The sequence below is a fragment of the Natator depressus genome, chromosome 7 (assembly GCF_965152275.1).
Source record: "Natator depressus isolate rNatDep1 chromosome 7, rNatDep2.hap1, whole genome shotgun sequence".
Classification (NCBI taxonomy): Eukaryota; Metazoa; Chordata; order Testudines; family Cheloniidae; genus Natator; species Natator depressus.
Genome location: NC_134240.1, coordinates 5,770,823 through 5,790,304, shown reverse-complemented (window position 1 = coordinate 5,790,304; position 19,482 = coordinate 5,770,823). Strand labels below are relative to the sequence as shown.

General features: G+C 43.7%; 1 protein-coding gene across 3 annotated transcripts in view; it reads left to right on the top strand.

Annotated features, from left to right (window-relative positions):
- The window catches only part of PRICKLE2 (prickle planar cell polarity protein 2), a 186,247-nt gene that overhangs the window by 133,917 nt on the left and 32,848 nt on the right, over positions 1–19,482 (top strand). For all 3 annotated transcript variants that reach the window (XM_074957395.1, XM_074957397.1, XM_074957396.1), the window contains 3 exons: positions 14,400–14,513; positions 16,511–16,648; positions 18,019–18,222. In XM_074957395.1, coding sequence (XP_074813496.1) covers positions 14,400–14,513; positions 16,511–16,648; positions 18,019–18,222 — 456 coding nt within the window. The remainder of the gene's footprint in view (positions 1–14,399; positions 14,514–16,510; positions 16,649–18,018; positions 18,223–19,482) is intronic.

Sequence of the window (19,482 nt, the reverse complement as noted above, 5' to 3'; positions counted from 1 at the left end):
GCTATTGGGCCACATTCTGGTCTGGATTCACTTCTGTGAATCTTGAGTAAATCTACTGAAATATGGATTTGCAGACAGTGACTGTTTCCATGTTTTTTGTTACTTTTCTATAGCACTTCTCTGATGTGCTGCTGGAGGGAGTTTTTCTTCCGTTTTCAACTCTACTAAAATCTCTTTTTTAAAAAAAAAAGTCTGAGTACATTAGGAAATAATCCCCTGGAAGACTAGGGGGATATGTTTCTTGATATGCTTGGAAGACAGAGCTTCCATCTCAGTAAGACACAGCTTCCATCTCAGTAAGACACAATAATTTACTAAGAGTCTTTGAAGGCTATCAGAGGAGAAGGTGGCCAATATCCATCACTGATGACCAATTAGTTTAAACTACTGCTTCTGTCCATGTTTCCTTTTTCTGTTTAATTCCCACAGTAGATCTAAGGTCTACAAGAAAAAAAGTGGTTCCATTTTCCTTTGGCATCAGTAGATGAAATTATGAATGAATATGAGGTCACATCCCCATGTATGACCAATTCAGAAATCCCTTGTCCACAAATACAGTAGCAGGTTTTGACAGCTTCGATATATCATTACAGAATTCTGATAGTCCAAGAAGTCTATAACTAGAGGTTTAAGTATAGCTAAGTTTCAGAGTAACAGCTGTGTTAGTCTGTATTCGCAAAAAGAAAAGGAGGACTTGTGGCACCTTAGAGACTAACCAATTTATCTGAGCATGAGCTTTCGTGAGCTACAGCTCACTTCATCGGATGCATCTCTAAGGTGCCACAAGTATAGCTAAAGGAGAGTCAGTGCAGTCAGACAAAAATGGGTTGGCTTCTTGCCCACTTGTTCAAATATGGTCAATTTGAAAATAATGCGTGCTGACCATGTAAGAATCAAGTTGGTAACTTGACACACATTATTTAACAGTAATAGAAATTTGCGGTCAAGAATTTTATAAATAATGCTATAAGAATTGTGTTCATCAGCTGGGTTAAAACCATATTAGCTAAATGATGGTGTTCAATGCATGAGACTACAAAGTCTTGTACAAAATGGCTATCCTTTGGCCTCAGCTGTGGAAAAAGATTGATCTCAGATGACAGAAAGGCTCTTAAGTCCCAATTTCAAAAGACTGGAACATTGGCATGGAAGAAATTGCTTCATGGACCTGATCCAAAGCCCATTTGACTTCAATGGATCAAGGCCTCTATGAGCATCTGATTTATAAGATTATCTGAAAATGTCTTTTTTCTTGGAAAGGAATTTATCTCTTAGGTGAAGGAAACACACACATGCCTGTGAGGGGTATGTGGAATTGTTAGGGATGGACCATTATAGGGAAGGCTCATCCACAGTTCGTTACTTTTGTATGTGTTTTGCATCTCAGTATTAAAAAGCCAATAGAGACGAGTAAATTGGAATTACAGACCAGCACTCTCTGCTGACTCAGGAAACGTGGGAGACAGTATCAGCAGCCAAAGTCTTGGCTGGAGCTGGTGCTCTGCTAGCTAAACCTTCGCATGGCTCCCTGCGGGTATGTCCGATTAAGGGCATACATTTAAAATTGTAAATGTGTAGTTTCTATATTGTTGGACACTATGGGGGAAGAGTGGGAGGGTTGGAGTTCCCAGGGGCTGTGGTTTGCTAGCTAGAGAAATTTAGATCAAGGTTTAACATCCTGACTTCATTTCTAGGAGGGATTTTTGCAGGTTTATAGCTTGTTACAGGAGCACTTGTTTGCTCTCCCAAAGGCTTTTGAAATTCAAAGCGGCATCAGTGGTGGTTCATATTTTTCAGAAATGTTGTATATACTGAGCTACAGAGATATTTAAAAGCCCCGTTAAAGCCAAAAGCTTTACACCATCTTAATGATGGCATCTGTACTGTGCCTCGATAATATGAGATATGGGGGTGTGATGGGCATGTTCTGTAAGTTGAACAAATGATAGTAGTTAGTGGTCCTCTCTTTCAACTGCCCCATAACCTCCAGTTGGGTTTCCTGTCATTCCCAGACTCAAACCCCCTTTATATAGCAAAATAATGTAATCTCTTTTGTTGATAGTACAATTGCTCAGGACAAGTCCCTTAAAAGTTATAAAAATATGATCTACGGTAATATTAATAGTGCGAAGGGTCATGAGACCAATTTCGTCTACAACAAACACTGCAATCTTGGCCTTGAGAGCATTGCAACGTGGTGTGAAATGAGCAGCTGTCACAGAGAATCTATTCAATAGTTAATACATTCAGTGGCTTCTGTTCTGTATCTTTGGCTCGACGTATACGAAGGAGGCCTAGTTTATAATACCCTCAAGCTACAGCAGTAGCTAGTCTAGCCGTTAAACGGTAGGGCAAAGAACAGCCAAGGGTCTTCTATAGCTTTAGTCAAATTCACAGACTTACTCACTAAATTAAAGTTGTCAGCTATTGCAGCTTTGCGAACAGGAGAAGGAAAATGTATTTTTAGATGCTCTGCCTTGCTTTGCTACCTGTGCATTGCTCAGGTAGTGCAAAAGGAACAGACCCCATCCCCTAGCTGAAGATTGCACATTGTTGGAGTGTTCCCAACAGAGAAAAGGCCAGTGTAACCGGGTCACCCTCGCTACAGCCCCTGATGCAGCGGATGTGTTAGTGGCAGACAGTAGAAGTGGCCAGGGCATGCTGTGTTCTGACAGATGTTCCCTCAGGGCCCTTTGCCAGCTGGCACAGATTAGAGTAGCCTCACACTGCTCTAGATTCATAGATTTGTTTTAATTGGCATATGTTTTATTGTCTCTATATGTCTCTATATGTTTTATTGTCTCATCCTCTAACCTGCTGTGGGGCTGTGCTGGGAATCAGGGACCAGTAATCCTGTTCATGGTGCCTGCCTCTCTCTGCTTCGCTGAATGTAATCATAAGGCAGAGAATCCGACCCATTGTTCAGTGGGATCAATTTGATTCTCTTTAGCTGATGGAAATGGCTGGTGCAGCTTGATTCTTGTGGAAGTTCCCTTCCCTGACTTGTACTATCACAGAGTTAATCAGCTTGTTTGTATAAACTATTACATCAGAAACCAGATGCTAATAGTTCTCCATTTATTTTTCTTTTCTTTAAACTCAATCTGAAGCAGTTCGCATGTTTTGAAACTGGAAGTGTATGTGTACTGGACAGCAGAGGTGAGAAGCAGGGGAATATCAAGGACAGGGAAATTAAAATTGTCACATCCCACAGTGTTCAGTCTAACGTTGTACTGGAGCTTTATTTCAGCATGCAACATCCGCTAGCCTTGCATGTTACAGTGTGGCTCCAAGTGTTATATGCTACTGCATGTACTGTAAATACGAACGAATTCTCAGTTGGCGCTCTCCGGTGGATTTCTAAACATGCCAATTACGGTACCTGCAGTAAATGATTATCCCAATTCTTGGTGGCTCCTGGGATTTTAGCGCTGTTAGGAGGGGTTTTGATGCAGTGAGTTGGTAGATCCCAGCATAAAACAACTGCTAATCATTTTTACAAGTGATCTTAAAGGGTCATTGTAAGGCTACGTTGAGGTTTTGTCCCCTTCTCGTCTCCCTCCCAGGCTTTTACAACAGCTAACCCTAGTAGATATTTTTCCACAATTTCATTCTTTTCCTGCAATGCCAATGAAGTCAGCTTGCTTAAAGAATGTTTGCAAACCAAGCCTTGCAGAGCTCTGCTAGAGCATGAGAAACTGAGTGTGATTGTGAGTAGAACACCATTGAAACTGACTCATCGACGGCTGCCATCCATGCCAAGAGACGTTGAAGAAGTAAAACCAGCGAAAAGTGTTTGGGGTCATTGGTAACAAAGGGATTTTTTAACTCTAATTTTTTTCACCTGTCTCTGTCCCTTTACATATGACTGGAAAGACAACAGGAACAACACTGCCGGATAATGACTGACTAAGAAACGTGGCAGAATTCTGATTTGCCAACAAGAGTTCTGAGCAATCCCCATAAAAAGAGCCAGATCCTCAGCTAGTATAAATTGGTATATTGAGGGGTCCCCATTTGCTCCTAAGCCACCCTCTCTGCAGTCCTGGGTATCTTGATGGGGGAGAAAGGGCCTCTGATTTTACAGTAGCTGAGAATCTGGCCTGTGATGTACATCCAGACAATTCAGATCTACCTGTGCTTTGCCATTAGACCTCCAGAATTTTAAAGCCCCAGTGTCTAAGGGCCCTTGAGGGTGCATCTAGACTTATAGGGTGATGACGTTCTCATCCCACCTAGGATTTTCATCTACGATACACCTTACACGAGTACACCTGTCTTGTACCGTGAGGCTTAAAATCAAAGACAGAATGATTTCCAGCGCCGGAGGCATGGGATTATATGCACACCTTGGTGTTCCTCAATTATAATATGGATTAATGTGGTTTTAAATACTAACAAACATACAAGGATTCTTTTAATATAATTTCTTTCCTGCCAAAGAGATTTATTAATTCTTCCTGCGTGATCGCCGCTAGGCTCCATTAGCTAGTCAGATTGTTTGTGGTCGCTCCCCAATTTTACATGAGTTTTTATTTGTTCTCTGTGTGTTTATCGCTAGGTCCATTTCCACACTTGTTAGCCAAATCTAGTTCACCCCCCTGTGCATGTCCTCTTACCCCCCACATACACACTCTGTCTCTCTGAGCCGGAACAATGGTTCAGCCCAGTATGGAATGTTTAGGGAGGAAATTAAGTGGAGAGATTCCAGAGGCTCACGCCAAAATCCAGTCTTCATGTATTAAACTAGAAAAATAATTGCACTCACGAAATGTTTTGCCTTCCTAGTTTGGATTTAATTATAGTGTCCAGCCCCAGCCCTGGACAGAAATCAGGTAAGGGAAGGGGTGGTCTTCTGGTTAAGCCATTGGATCGGGGAGTTGAGATCTGGGTTCAACTCCTGACTCTGACACAGACTCTCTGTGTGACCGTAAACCAGTCATTTAATCTCTGCTCCTTAGCTCTTCATCTGTAAAATGGAGGATATAAATACCTCCTTTCTGTCTTGTCTGTTGAGCTTGTTAGCCCTTCAGGGCAGGGTCTCTCTCTTACTATGTGTATGTACAGTGCCTAGCACATGGGCCTCGATCTCACGGAGGGGAACCTAGACATTACTGTAGTACGACTACTACGAATAGTAAGTACTAGTCATCTGTCTGTGGTATCTGACTAGCTGTATATGTGTTGACTTAATACAAAGGTTGTTTGTTGAAATATATTGTTTCCCCATGAATATTATATGATACATGATGGGCCAAATTTTCAGAGAGATTTTAACCCTTCCTCTAAGTTTGCAGATGCTGTAATTTTCATGTATCGAAGTTGTAGAATTCTGTTCCATGGACATGTAAATAAGGGCACATGCAAAATTCTGGAGGTATTTTTTTTAATTTAGCCCAGTCTGAATCATATAAATATAAACACCAACTACAGCAAGAAAACAGTGTTCATTTCTTTAGAGGTATGTCCGTTTTAAACACGCACTATTAAAGTCCATGAACCATCTTGTAAAAATGCCATTTAATAAGCTAGTCTTCAGGGAGAAGTCAGAGAGGGACTAGAACCTGGATCCCCGAGTTTTAAGTGCTCTGCCAGATGAGTTGCAGAAGCAGCTCTGCTAGTTCAAGCCAGTGCAGACTTGTTTAAACTGTTTGCTGCATTCTTCCCACTTAAGCCAATGTTCGTTTTCAAGCTCTCACACAGAGGGTCATGAGATGAGGCCACAAGTGGATTTCACATACACACACATGTACCAGCAGAAACGGCCCCGCACCTCATTATGTAAACAGCTCTGCATGCCGACATGATCCATTCACTTACAGTGAGGAGGGATAAGAATTTCCTATGTTCCCAGATAAGACTGTAGAACCAGGAGCTCTCTGCTGCATAAGCAAATCCTGCAGCAATGCTAGCTCTCTCATGAGTCCCTTCCTGGTCCCTGATTACTCACAGGTAAGACGTGACGACTTATCCCGCTGTCACCGGTGGACTTCAATGCATCCTACTCCCTGACTGACTGCTGACATTCATGGATTTCGCACAGAGCTCTGTGCGGGATATAAATATGTGCCTCTCAGTAACTCCTGATTGAACAATATGCTGCAAATCCACACCCAGTTATATACCTAATGCTTTTAGTTTGCATAGGGCTAGATCCTGCAAAGTTCTGAGTGCGCTGGCCATGATCCAAGGAAGCACTTGAGCATGTGTTTGACTTTAAGCACATGAGTGAACCTCACCATCAGAAGCAAGCTCCCCACAGACCGGGACAGACCAACGCAAAGTTGTACCAGACCCTGCCAGAACAACAGATGCAAAACATGCAGACATAATCTTTCCACTGGTACGATGATCAATACCCCCCACAACAGATCTTTCAAGATCCACAGTTCCTATGCATGCCAATCACAACCTGTGGTGTATCTCATCCAGTGCGCTAAATGCCCCAATAACAACTATGTGGGTGAAACCAGAAAAACACTATGCTCTCGAATGAACTCACACAGAAAAATGATAAATGACAAAAACACCCTATTGTCCATGAGTTACCACTTTTCACAAAGCGATCGCTCCAAATCTGATCTCTCAGTCCTTGTCCTCAAAGGAAACCTGCACAACACCTTCAAAAGAGAAGCCTGGGAGCTGTTTAAAACCCATGTGCAGTGTTGATATCAACCAAACCCAGATACTTAAGCTTCTTGCACTAATGATCTTGCAGCTTTGGCAACATGCATCACATACTAAGAACAGCATTAGGGACTGGCTGGGTTGAAGCTGAGATGTTGGAAATACCAACTATGTCACACACTACCCATGTGATCACATCTCTTTTAGTTGTGTTGTCCTGATACTAGAATATTGTTACTTTCTCACAGCTAAACAAGTTCTCCTGTAGCCCCTGAGTTAGAGAGTTGTGGTTTTGGTATTGAAGGCTTGGAGATTGCAGTAATGAAGACCATGCAGCTATCTGGATGGAAAACAAAGAGGGAGATCAGTATCCCTGTGTTATGTTTTAAGAGCAATAAAGCTTTTAAATATTAAAAAGTTATTTATGATGTGGAATTGTATTTCGGATGGTTGTTGCTACAATGCTCCCAATGAAACTGAGGCAGAGGAATAGTCTGAACTGTAAAAAGGGCTTTATTTTGGCAATTTGAGTAATCAGATCCCAGACTGACATTTTAATGAGAAATAAGTAAATAAGAGGGTCTCACTGGAATGTGGCTGGAGAAACATGAGAGCGATTATTTTTTAGAACAGCTGATGCAGATTATAGTTCTAAACACGCAATCTCAGATTTTCAGATACCATCCAGAGTTTGTCATGGGCGGAAAATAATGGCTGAGCCCCACTTTGCTGCAGCAGCTCAAGGCAAAAGGACAGCCGATGCTGCTCCCAATTCCTTGCCCATGGAATGTCTTTGTCAAACAAACAACTGAATCCCTGCAGTGTGTGCAACCTTTTCTTTCGGAAAGAGGTTCTGCATACTTAGTCACTAGAAGTAAATACATTCACCCAAGGAATCTGAAGTTATCATTTATTCAGAGTTTGAAGGTTAAACTTCTAAACTGAGGAATTAAACTGAAAACACCCCCAGAACTAATAAGACTGGAAAACATACAAGCATTTGTGTACTAATGTAATTATTTCCCTCAATTAATTGAATAGAGTTGGCTCAACTTTAAAGAATTTTTTTCCTAGTTTCATTTTACAAGGATTTCTTTTCTCTTGAAGGAGCTGTTAATTTCCAAAATACTTATTAGCTTTTTTGCTAGTAAATATCTTCTTTAAAATGTATATTGTTTGATCTACTTTTTGAGGTGGATGGGGGAAGATGAGACTCAAATACTTTGGGAAAAGAACGATGAGTATAAAGACCAATATCTTTCATTTTGTCTTGTTTTCCTCGCTTGTTTTGTAAATTTGAGAGAGAGAGACCTCCTTAAAAGCAAGACTAGACCTGTTGGAGCTACTCCCCTTGCCTTGCCAGTATTCCTGAGTCCCACCCTACAATGCCTTTCTATTCCATTACGGTCTGTTACTGGTCCAGGTTGTATCTTGGGGTCTGTGATGTGGGTTAACTTTTTATTAGGATTTGGCCTGAGATCTTGTAAATTCCTTCACAGTAAATCTAATTCAAACTGGACACAAGTCACAGAGGAGAGATGAACACAGATTAATTCAGAGTGAAATCTAATTTAGCCTCCTCGAGAGACTATGAATTATAACAGTGCTTGCTAAAATAGCTACAGATGAAGGAGGTTGTTACAAAGAGAAATAACACAAAACTGAATTTTTGTGTTGTATGTGGCAAAAGTACTGAATAATGTAGTAATTAAAAATAGTTAACAGTAAAAAAAAATTATTTGGGTTACGCTACAACATGATTCTGTGGTGTAATCAAATCTTATATGCATTTCGGGCCTCCCCCAGAGCCGCAAAAGTCAGTGGAAAGACTCCCATTCATTTCTGTGGGTTTTGAATTAGGTCCTTACATAGCATCTTCCATCTGTATTTTACACACGATGAATTAAAAGTACAATGATTCACTGTGTGCCGACAAATGACATTATACCCATTTCACAGTTAAGCAGACAGAGACTTAGAAAGAACAAATTTTTCAGACATCTCTACTTATTTGGGATACCCATCTTGAATTCTCCTTCATTATTATTAGTATTTATTAGTATTACCTGATGCCTACAAGCCCAAGTTATGGACCTGGACCCCACTGTGCTAGCTCTGTACAAACACAGAACAAATAGACAGTCACTTAGGGCCTGCTTTTCAGAAGTGCTGAATACTCACTGTTCTCATTGACATCACAGACTTGCGGGTGTTTTGCACTAGAGCTGTTTGGAAAATGGGCCGGGGGAGAGTCTGTGGATAATTCTGACTTTTTGTCAGAAAGAAAAAGAAAACCGATATGTTTTAGGTTTTTCAATTAAAAGCTGAAGTTTTCCACAGAAAGCAGAAGCTTTCCCTGAAAGATTTTTTTGTTTAATCAAAAATGCCATTTTTCCAGAAAAACAAAGTTTTCAACGAGACTGCTGCGCTTCTGAAAATCAGGCCCCAGGTATCTCGGTTTGGCCCCCCCAAATTAATGGATGTTGTTGAAACTCTTCACTTTCGTGTGGCAGAACCAAGAATAGAACACGTGATTCCTGCCTCACAGTCCCTGTAACCATTAAATTAGACTCCCTATTCAGCTGTGAATTGATAGATAGCACCCATTAAGGGTACAGTAAACAGCTAAACAATAGACTAAACATAGAGAACTGCGACAGCTTCTGAAGTTGGTTAACACCAAGGATTTGTCATATTCTTTGGTATAAACTTTCATTTCCTGGCACATTTGCTCTAAGTTGAAAACCCATTTATTTCCAAACTATTTTTTTCCCCTTACCACTGTGTGAACCTTCTGTATGGAGAGAGAATTGCCATCAAAGGTGAGATTCTCTTTCACACACGTGAATTTGTCTCAGGCTTGGGGAGACAATGCTTTTATGCTCTCCAGCTGCAACCTGGCTGAATCTCGGAGCAGTCTGTGAGGACCCAGCAAGGCCGACATATCGGTAATAGAACTGGGCAAATGACGGATACGTTGGTTCAGTGGCCACACCAACAAAATCCAGATGGGGGGAATTGCTTCAGGTCAATCCAAAATGACCATTTAAAAATGTTTCTCACTGAAATAAAAACAAAAATTTTGTCCAACCCAAAATGAAACGTTTTGTTTCATTTTCAGGAGTGTTCCCTCCCCCCCCCCCTTTTTTTAAGTTAAATCTAGCTCAATTTCTAAACAAAATATCATTTTGGAATGAAAAGTCAAAATGTTTTGACTATTTTGATTTTTCCCCCCATTTTTTGCAGCCAAAACTATTCACCAAATTCAATCCGAATTCACGAACACTTTCGATCGTCCCTCAGCTGCATTTTTCAGCCAATTACGTGGCGCGCACACAAAATATTGCCCAGATCTACTCAATAATTCCTCAGATAAAGGGACTTCAATCTCTGTGTTAAACACTACTATATGATCTGCAAAAAACTTGTGTAGGACAGAAACAGACAGCACCTATTCTACACAGCCATGAATGCTCCATGGCTCAGTGATTGTCCCAATCCTAGGGAAGAGAATTCAGTCCTGTGCGCACGTCATATCGCTGAGAGGTGCATTGGGGAAGGAATCTTTCTTCCGCCAGTTCCACACTTGCTGCGGCAACCTACAATTTTGCATGTGTATTAAGTCCCCACCACAGCAAGGAAGATGGGGGTGGGTGGGATTTGCATAGGAAAGATTCCTAGCTCCGATGCAACTTCTCCTTTGTATTGGGGCATAGAGCTGTACTCCATGTGTGCAGAGAGCCAGAGTCCATCGCCTGCACAACCTTCTCAATGGAGGACCCCCAGTGGAACCTCACGCACCAGGTCCACTGTCAGGGTGCCCTCCCTGCCCTTGGAAGCCAGGGAAGGATTCCCCCCTTAATACCTAGCTGGGACCCTTCACTTAAGGCTGGTCTACACTTACTGGTAGATCCGCAGTGCTGCAATCTGTGCAGTGAGTGTCGATTTAGCAGGTCTGGTGAAGACACGCTAAATCGATGAGAGAGAGCGCTCTCCCTTCGATTTGTGTACGCCACCTCTCCGAGAAGCGTAAGGGAAGTTGACGGGAGATGCTCTCCCGTCGACACAGCACAGTGTAGCCCCCGCGGTAAGTGGATCTAACTACATCGACTTCAGTCACGTTATTCATGTCACTGAAATTGCGTAAGTTAGATTGATTGACTGCGGTAGTGTAGACCAGCCCTTGTATAAATGCACAAGGTAAAAAGCAGCTCCATTTCCTTGCTACAGAAGCCATAAACAAATTATATTTTTCCTTTTAAAAAAAAAACAGTAGACAAAAGGCATCCAAGGGCTGGATTCTGGCTTGGCTCTTACACACACGCTCACAAAATCAGCAATTATAAGACAGGTTGTGAGTATCCAGATTTTCCCCAAACTCAGGAAGCTGACATTCCAGAGACCCTCCTGGTGTTCCAGGGCAGGACAATGTCCATGTGTCTTAGTGTGGAACCCTTGCCATGGCCCAATCTTCCCATGGCCTCTATTCATGCTTTCCCCACTTCATCCATTTCTCTTCCAGGTGTCAGTCATTAGCATGGGAGATGTGCAGGGAAGGCAGAATGCAGGTGCTGACCATGGTTAAAGACTCACTCCTGCTATGCTACCTCCTGAGAATCAAGCAAACTTTTTTAAAAAATAACCTTAATTGTTCCCTTCCCCCAACTTGTCTCTGTGTCCCTAACCCATGAGCTCCTTGGGAAAGGGACCATCCCTTCTTGAATATCTAGAAAGCACCTAGCTCATTGTGGGCACTAACAGCATCAAAATATAACAATCGCTCTGTTTTTCCATTGTTAGAGTGCACCCACTGGGGCAAGGATTTGGTCCTTTGGGCAAATACAAGCAAAAACACCAGCCAGGGGAAATATGACTGTGCAAAATCCCACATGATGGATCATATGGCGGTCCCAAGGCATTACCAGGGAGGAGGGTCAGTACTCCTAGGGAACAGACAGATGTCTTCGTGAGGACAGTCCCTCCGCTGACTCTGCAGATTGACAGATACCACGTGGAAGGCCTGCCGAAGCTGATCTGAATATGACAAAATGTTTCAGGTTCATTTTAGGCAATGCCGCGCAGGTCTGGGCCTGCTATTTTTGTTTTATTTTGTTTTGTTTTCCAAATTAATTTGCCCATCCCTACAGAAATATTTTGCTAAATTTATGGGAGCTGGCTCCAGCGGGCCTCCTGAGACGAAATGGAAAAATTCCCAGAGGAAAGACTAATGGCCATACGCACACATCTGTCTGTCTGATGGCCAGGAAACAAACACCTAGTTACCAGATACCGGAGTGCAGACCTGCATTAGATCCGTAGCTCCTTTAGCATACAATGTGTGTCTTACAGCTCATTACTTGAGGGACCTGAACAACATAATGTAATTTGGCAGCTAGTCAAGAAGAAATTATTTCTGGACTCCTTCAACTTCAAGGACAAATTGTGCATAAGATCTTCATTTACAACAATCTGAGCCCAGGTGATATAGAGCAAAGAGGCTAAGCTATCGGTACAGACACTTGATTGGAAATCAGCAGACCTCAGTAATATGGAGGGTGGTATAGCCCAGCATTTAGATGAAAGGTCTGGCAGTCAGAGCTCCTGCTGGAATGTATAAGTAACTCTGCTACCGACTAGCTACGTGACCCTGGATAAATCAGTTAACATCTGTACGCTTCAGTTAGTCCTTCCTAAAGGGGTTGTATTTGCTACCTGGCACAGTGTTGTAAGGCTTAATTGTTTGTAAAGTACTTGGATATCCTTGGATGAAGGATGCTCTATAAATGCAAAGTAAGTATTATTGTATTTAGCATTTGATTTTTATTTTTAAATAAGAGTTATTTGGAACTTTCAATTTCTTTTCTGGTTTCCACACTAGAAGGTTGTCTGTCTGTCTGTTGCATTAGTGAAATGAATTCTGTGCCATCTGTTTGGATCATTGCATATTGCCCAATGGGTTCTCGGGATCCAGCAGTCCATACTGCATGTAAGCCCCTTGTCATCAGCAGAGCAAAAATACATATGGAGACATGTAAAAAACTCACCATCAGTATGAAAGCAATGATGGGAGGATTGGAGGATTAGGCTTGTTTCAGATAAGGACTCCAGAATAAAACAGGCTGAGGGAGATTTTCAAAAGTGACTTTTGAAAGTTGTTTCAGATTAAGATAGGGTGTGACCTTAAAGTACAGTAGCTATTCCAGAATAACACCATGTGTGAACGAGCCCTCAGAAGCACAAGCCTCATTGGAGGTCAGTCCCTTAGGTATGCTGGCCAGTTTTCCCCCTTAACATGCTATGGCTCCTGCCATCTGCCCCCATTCGGTGATTGGGATGTGGCGTGTCCATAAGTGCTTTAGGGGCTAGAGGAAGGCAGGCCACCTGAAGGGTGAAAAATCTTCCTCAAACCTCTCCTACTCTAAAAATATAAATTGGACTCCACTGGCCGTGCATTCCACATTCCTCACTCACCCTTTGGGAAAAGGCCCCCAGGAGAAGAGGTAAGTCGGGCAGCAGCCACCTGAAAGCACCAGTGGAATAGAGAGTTCCAGGGTAAAGGACCCTCTCCCTAGTTTCTGTCCTTTGAAAGATCTTGTTAGCAGGGGCACCGCAGCCCTAGTTGCTGTTGCAGTGGGCTGGCACCAGGGGAGAGGTACTGTCTCAGGAAGGTCAGATCCCTTGGTATTTCATAGGCCAAACCCATCTTAAATTCCACAGGGGACCTGGTGGGAAGCCACTGTCTGAGCGAAGCACTGCTAAATTAGCAGGCAGCCACATCTTGCTCTCGATTAAATTTCTGCGGTATCGTAAAGTAGAGATGCACAGCGGGAGATTAACCTCCAGGTGGCGAAGGCACGAGGAGCCGTGCTGAGGTCCACACCCTTGTAGCCAAGCACAGATTAAAGAGAGCCATCTGGCCCACTGCTGCCAGCAGAGCATCTACCCGCCGCTGATTCTTTGCAATTTTCAGAGCTGACCAGTGGGCGCGCTCCCTTGGCCAAAGGGGGACAATTTAATTTCTGTCAGACCTTCTGGGTGCTCTTCCCAAGCCTTCAAACATCACCACAGGGTCCAATGAGTTGAGCCTCAGCCAGCAAGCCCTCACCCAAGCCCCAATATCAGCCAGACGACTGATGAGCTGGAGTTGTGCATGTATTTCACACACACACACACACACACACACACAGAGGATCTCCAAGGAGGCGGGCACAATCTCCTAGGAGGCGGGCACGTTGCGCTCCACCGTGCTGTACTTTAAATAATTGTTTTAATTATATACTCGGAGACTGGAGAGAAAAACAAGCCTTCCAACAGGTTCTATCTGCTGATTATTTTCACAAATTGTTACAGAAAAGACCTTGAGGGTTTCAGAGTAGGTGGAGGCTAAAGTACCCATTAACACGTTGGGTGCCAGGGAGTAGCACTGTTAACCTCTGTTGCAAAGGCAGGTGCTAACACATTCTCCCGGCCAAGGGAAACATGCTAACAGTATGGACGTTAACAGAGAAAACGGTAAAGAACAACCCCTGAGAGTTAGGTTAGACATGGAACTCCTGCTATCTCCTCTTTATCTCTCTTTTTAAAAACAAACTGAGTTGCTTTGTTTCCATATATAGAAAAGCAGATGGTTTAACTTTAAAAGCATTTTTTGTCCATTTGCACCTTTCATTTTTAGTGACCACTTGCTCTCCAAGGGTTTTGTTCTGTCAGTTGAGGAGAATGTGTCAAAGTCAATCAAGGAATTGTACTGCAGTACCTTCTTTAATGTTTAGGTTCACCAGTACTACAGTTGCCTCCCGGAAGACAAAGTGCCCTACGTGAACAGTCCTGGAGAGAAATTGCGCATTAAGCAGCTTTTGCACCAACTGCCGCCGCATGACAATGAGGTGAGTGGTTTAAAAATACCGTAATTTAAACATTGCAATATATCATATTTGGTGTTGAGGGGAATGCACCTTTTTGATTTAGCGTTGGTGTCATGATTAGCCGATCCACTGAAAGAATCTTGCCTACATTACTGCAGCTTTCAGTTGGAGTTCTCTTGATTTCATTTTAAAAAGAACCAATAATCTTTTATGTTTTCTATCATCTATCTGGAATATTGTGCTATGAAAATTGTATGGCCAGGTGCCTTTCACTGTCACGGATTGCTGTAAGCTCCCTTATGCAAAACTCCTCCAGAATTTAAAAGCCTAACTTTTTAAACCAACCTACAGCATTCAATAGCAAGTATCCAATTCTTTATTACATTTTCTAGGATGGTTTAAAAAACCTGTAGACAGGGGAGATCTTTCTCTGCATATTTGTAAATAAATTTCTATAGAACATTAATTTCTTGAGATCCTTACTCGTTAAATCCCTATTAAGGTGATAGCTACATTATTCATTTAGAAGCTCTTGTTTTGTTTTTAAAGGTCAAGTTTTAGCTTTAATTTTAATTTTTTTAATTCATCTTCCTAAAATCGGGTGTGTGCAAAACAAAGAAACCTTTCTACACTCAAAGGCAAAAGCTTTGTTACAATTGTATTAAGGTTCCAGTTAAATCAACTAGAGCTTGGTTTAAAATTAACTCCAAAGTCTATACAAAATCCTGTTTTGTCTCACCTAGGGCTTGCAAATGTGTCTAAACAGGGAGTGATTTTGTATTTGCGCTGAACAGCTAAAGGACGAGTTAAGATCTGTGATTTTATAGACGTTGAACCTCAACTCTGAGTTTCCAGTCAAAACCATTTACAGCAATGGAAGGTGTATTCAGATAATTATTAAATCCTGTGTTGTTTATGAGACGGCAAAAAAGGGCCCCATCTTTTAAATTCTTTTCTTATGCGTGCGGACGTTGAACTTGAATATCTCATGAAGTTCCATTGCGTAAACAATGATCCTCACATTGCTCCTCTGTGAAAGACATGTCCGTAACTTGTTTTATCTAGGTCATATTTTAATGTGCTTGTCTGTGCCTGGCAAGATGCCATATAAATACAATGCAGTATTATCAGAATCAAGGAGAATTCCGAACACCAGTGAGGACAGAGTCAAATTCTTCAGGGCCCAATCCCGTAGGCCTTAAGCTTCAGCAGCTCCCTGAGAATCTGCAGTGCCTGACAATAAATAAATACGTAATTTGCTGTTACAAGTTAGGGTCCTGATCCTGAAATTTTTCTGCAAACAGGGAGGGAGTTAGGCATCCATTTCCCATTGAAACTCAGTTAATTTGATGACTCTGCTCATGTGAGTAAGGAATGTGGGATTGGCCCTGTTACTGCTCATGGCAGTAACATTTCTCCCCAAATGCCATAACCCGATTCCATTGGGTTCAAATTAGAATCAGATCAAATCTGTAAGCACAAAAATAATATTTGAACTGTGGAAACCTCTCGTTCTCTGAACTTTCGGTGAGATTGTGAATTTGTTGTTTACATCGTCCCCTTTCCCACCCCCCTCACTCCCCTGCCCCCCCAAAAAAATCTGGAATTTCTAATAAATCCTTAGCTGCCGCTGGGCATAGAGTCTTCATCCCATAGCAAATAATTAGTACCATATCATAAACTTATGAAGAGTGGGTGTCACAGGAGAGCTCGTTGCTGAACCATTACAGGGCTGCTCTAATACCTCCAGCATGAAAAGACTGAAGGAAATAAATGACTATCCTGTTACTGGATTATAAAGAGCATTCATGGTCTCAGCCTTTCCTTACTTGGGCCAGATCCTCAGCTAGCTGAATCAGCATAACTGCATTTGCTCCAGATCACCCCTGCCGAGTCTCAAGTGAGTAGTTCTCACTTGGCGGTAACTCAACCAAGCTTTGAAAATAGAAGGCACAGTTACAACAGTATGTTTGTGGTTCTGTTCATGGTAAAGCAAATTATCACTGCTTGCCTATTAGGTCCGCTATTGTAATTCACTGGATGAGGAAGAGAAGAGGGAGCTCAAACTCTTCAGCAATCAAAGGAAAAGGGAGAATCTAGGGAGAGGCAATGTTCGACCGTTCCCCGTCACCATGACCGGAGCCATTTGCGAACAGGTAAGTGCCAATTACGGAACATGTTGTTATTCTGCGCAGTGGCTTCCTTTGATTCACGTGGGGCTTTCTACCTCGTGGAAAGCACGGATATACATTAGCTTGGGTTGTTTTAAATGAGAGCAAGCCATTCTGTCCCTGTGTCGGGCACTGGGAAGTCTGATCCCCCTGTGCCTGTGTAGAGGGAATGCATGCATCTGATACTCTCACACATGCACTGCAGTCTCTCTACTCTGCGTCCAAGTTCTCCCGCCAGAAGGCTGAATTTAGGTAACTGGCTAGCTTCCAAGTGGGAACAAGCTGGGTGTTTTTAGGGGTTTCCCAGGTCAGGTAGCAGGCAGTGGTGTCAATTTCATGCACAACTCAGTCCGGGCAGGCATCCCAACCCATCCTGCCTCCCTCACGGCTGGAAATACTCCTGATTAATCTCCAGCCTGTGCTCCCCACAGGAACCACTCCTGAAACACTGGTTCTTGACCCCAAAACAGGGTTGAGGCAGTTTGATTGAGCTCACGCCCAGAGTGTCAGTGAGGGAACTGGCTGGAAGCCGGAGTGGGAAAACAACAGGGAAGCAGCCCAGTGCGGGAAAGAGGGGAGAGTTGAGGAATAAGCCCAGATCGGTAGGGGAGGTTGGTTTGGGGATATTTAGAGAGTGGGTTGTGGGAAGGGCGACTGCTGGAAGAGGGAGGAGCCAGGTGATGGAGGAAGGACGAATGGGGCCCCTGGTGTTCAGTTCAGGAAGCTGTAAGTGAAAGGGAAGTATTGTTACATCTGACATCTTCAGAAGCATTTGGTTTTGCAGTGCAGTGATAAGTGACCAGCTGGCCAAGGCGGTTACTCCATTTGGCTCTTCCATAGAGTTCCCCAAGCAGCGGAAACTCAGCCATGCCAGGAAGGCCATTTCCCCCCTTACAGGCCTATGGAGGAAATGCACCCTGAAGGCACCATGCATGCCCATAGGATCTGACTGGCTAGCCCGCGAAGACAGTGCCACAGAGCTGGGTGCGGCGGAAGGTAGCCAGAGTCAAGCCAGCTTTGGGACACAGCAGTAATTGTAACCGACTAGCGTCCCAAGAATCCTCTCTGTTTGTTCTCCGGAGAAGCTGTGCAGATCTGCTGCCTTTAGCTTCCAGAGAGAGACAGCTGTAGCGCACAGGGTCCTTTCGGGCTGGCCTAAACCGCAGTCTAGGATCAAAGAGATGGTGACACCAAAACCAGGTTTCATTTGATGGGTCCAAACACTGCAGCCGGAGGGGGTGGGGGGAAAAAGCTCCTGCTTTATCACGTTGTATAAGTCACCTTCTGAAACGTGGTGTGCCCCTTCGGACTAGTGTCAAACCAAGCCCTCTTCCTGTTTGTTGTTCTTCTGCCAGTGTGGGGGCCAAATCAGTGGAGGCGACATCGCTGTATTTGCCTCCAGAGCAGGCCACGGCGTTTGCTGGCACCCACCCTGCTTCATATGCACGGTCTGTAATGAGCTGCTGGTTGATCTGATCTACTTTTATCAAGAGGGGAAGATTTATTGTGGCAGACACCACGCGGAATGCCTGAAGCCTCGATGTGCCGCGTGTGACGAGGTAAGAACAAGCTCCGCTTTGTGTTCGGTGCTTGTGTTACGCTACTTTGGGTTACTACATAGACAGTTCTGATTGCAGTGACTGGCACTGAGCCACCTCTTCAAAAACTCACCTCATCCATCCCAAATTTGCCACCGTGGCTACTGGCCCATGGAATATGTGAAACTACTGGACCGTGGGAGTCACCTAGCTTCTAGCCGCACTGTCTGTTTTGCCGTGAGATACTGATTTGGGGCATCCTGTGGCCATTCAAGTCTGCCATTCTCCTAATTACGGCCTGTGCTCAGCCCATTGGCCATGAGACTGGGAGACTCGCCATCCTAACCGAGAGGGTCCTGCCTCTCCAACTACCGCCAGAGTCCAACTACGGGGAGCCGTGTGGGTCAAAATGAGGGGGACCAGCAAATTATTCTTGCAGGAAAGTAGTGCTGCGGGGTTCCGTTCCTGCAGCACGTGTCCCTCTTGGTCATCTCTGCCCCATGTTGCTTTCATGCTGCCATCGGTCATTTTCACCAGTAAAAGGGAACGGGAAGACACCACATTTGCATGGAACTCCGTTGATTTTGGGACTTCAGTGAGTGATGTCCCCATGAAATGAGGGGCACCAGAGAGACATGAATAATGGGCTTGTTACTCTGAGTGACCAATCAGCCATGGAAGAAATTTTAAAGCGGCAACGCAGCCTGGAGATGGCTGAGCCCTAAATCAGAACTTGGTCTGGGAGGGCTATAGAGGGGCTTATCAGACTGAATTCTTCAGGTCCCTAGAGACCCCAGACCCCAGCTCCTTAGCAGTGTAGGTAGGTTCCAACTCCCTCTCCAGCCAGCACCATGTCTCTCCTAGGACTGGGAGGTGGAGAATGGAGCCGCTGCTCAGGCAGGTAATATTAGTCTTGAACAGTCCATAGGCCAAACCGGACCCATGTCTCGGCTTCTCCTTAGGGAGATTTGCAAGGGGATTCTCACAGCTGGAGGGCTGTAGAAACCACTGTGTACTCCATGGGGATGACAGGAGAAGCAGAGTCCAGGCCCATGATAAGAGCCTGTGTTGTGTAGGTGAGGGAAGCTAATTTACCAGTTCAGCAACTCTGTACTGTGGGGGATTCTCAGGAGCTCACCTGTCCTCTGACTAGGCTGTCCACTGAACCGTCCGCTTCTGCCTCCTGGTAGGCCTTGCATGAACAGTATGGTTGTGGAGACTTTTGGCTGGAGAGAGCCTCATGGTACCTTTGTGTTCAAGGTAGCTGAAAGCTGCAAATTT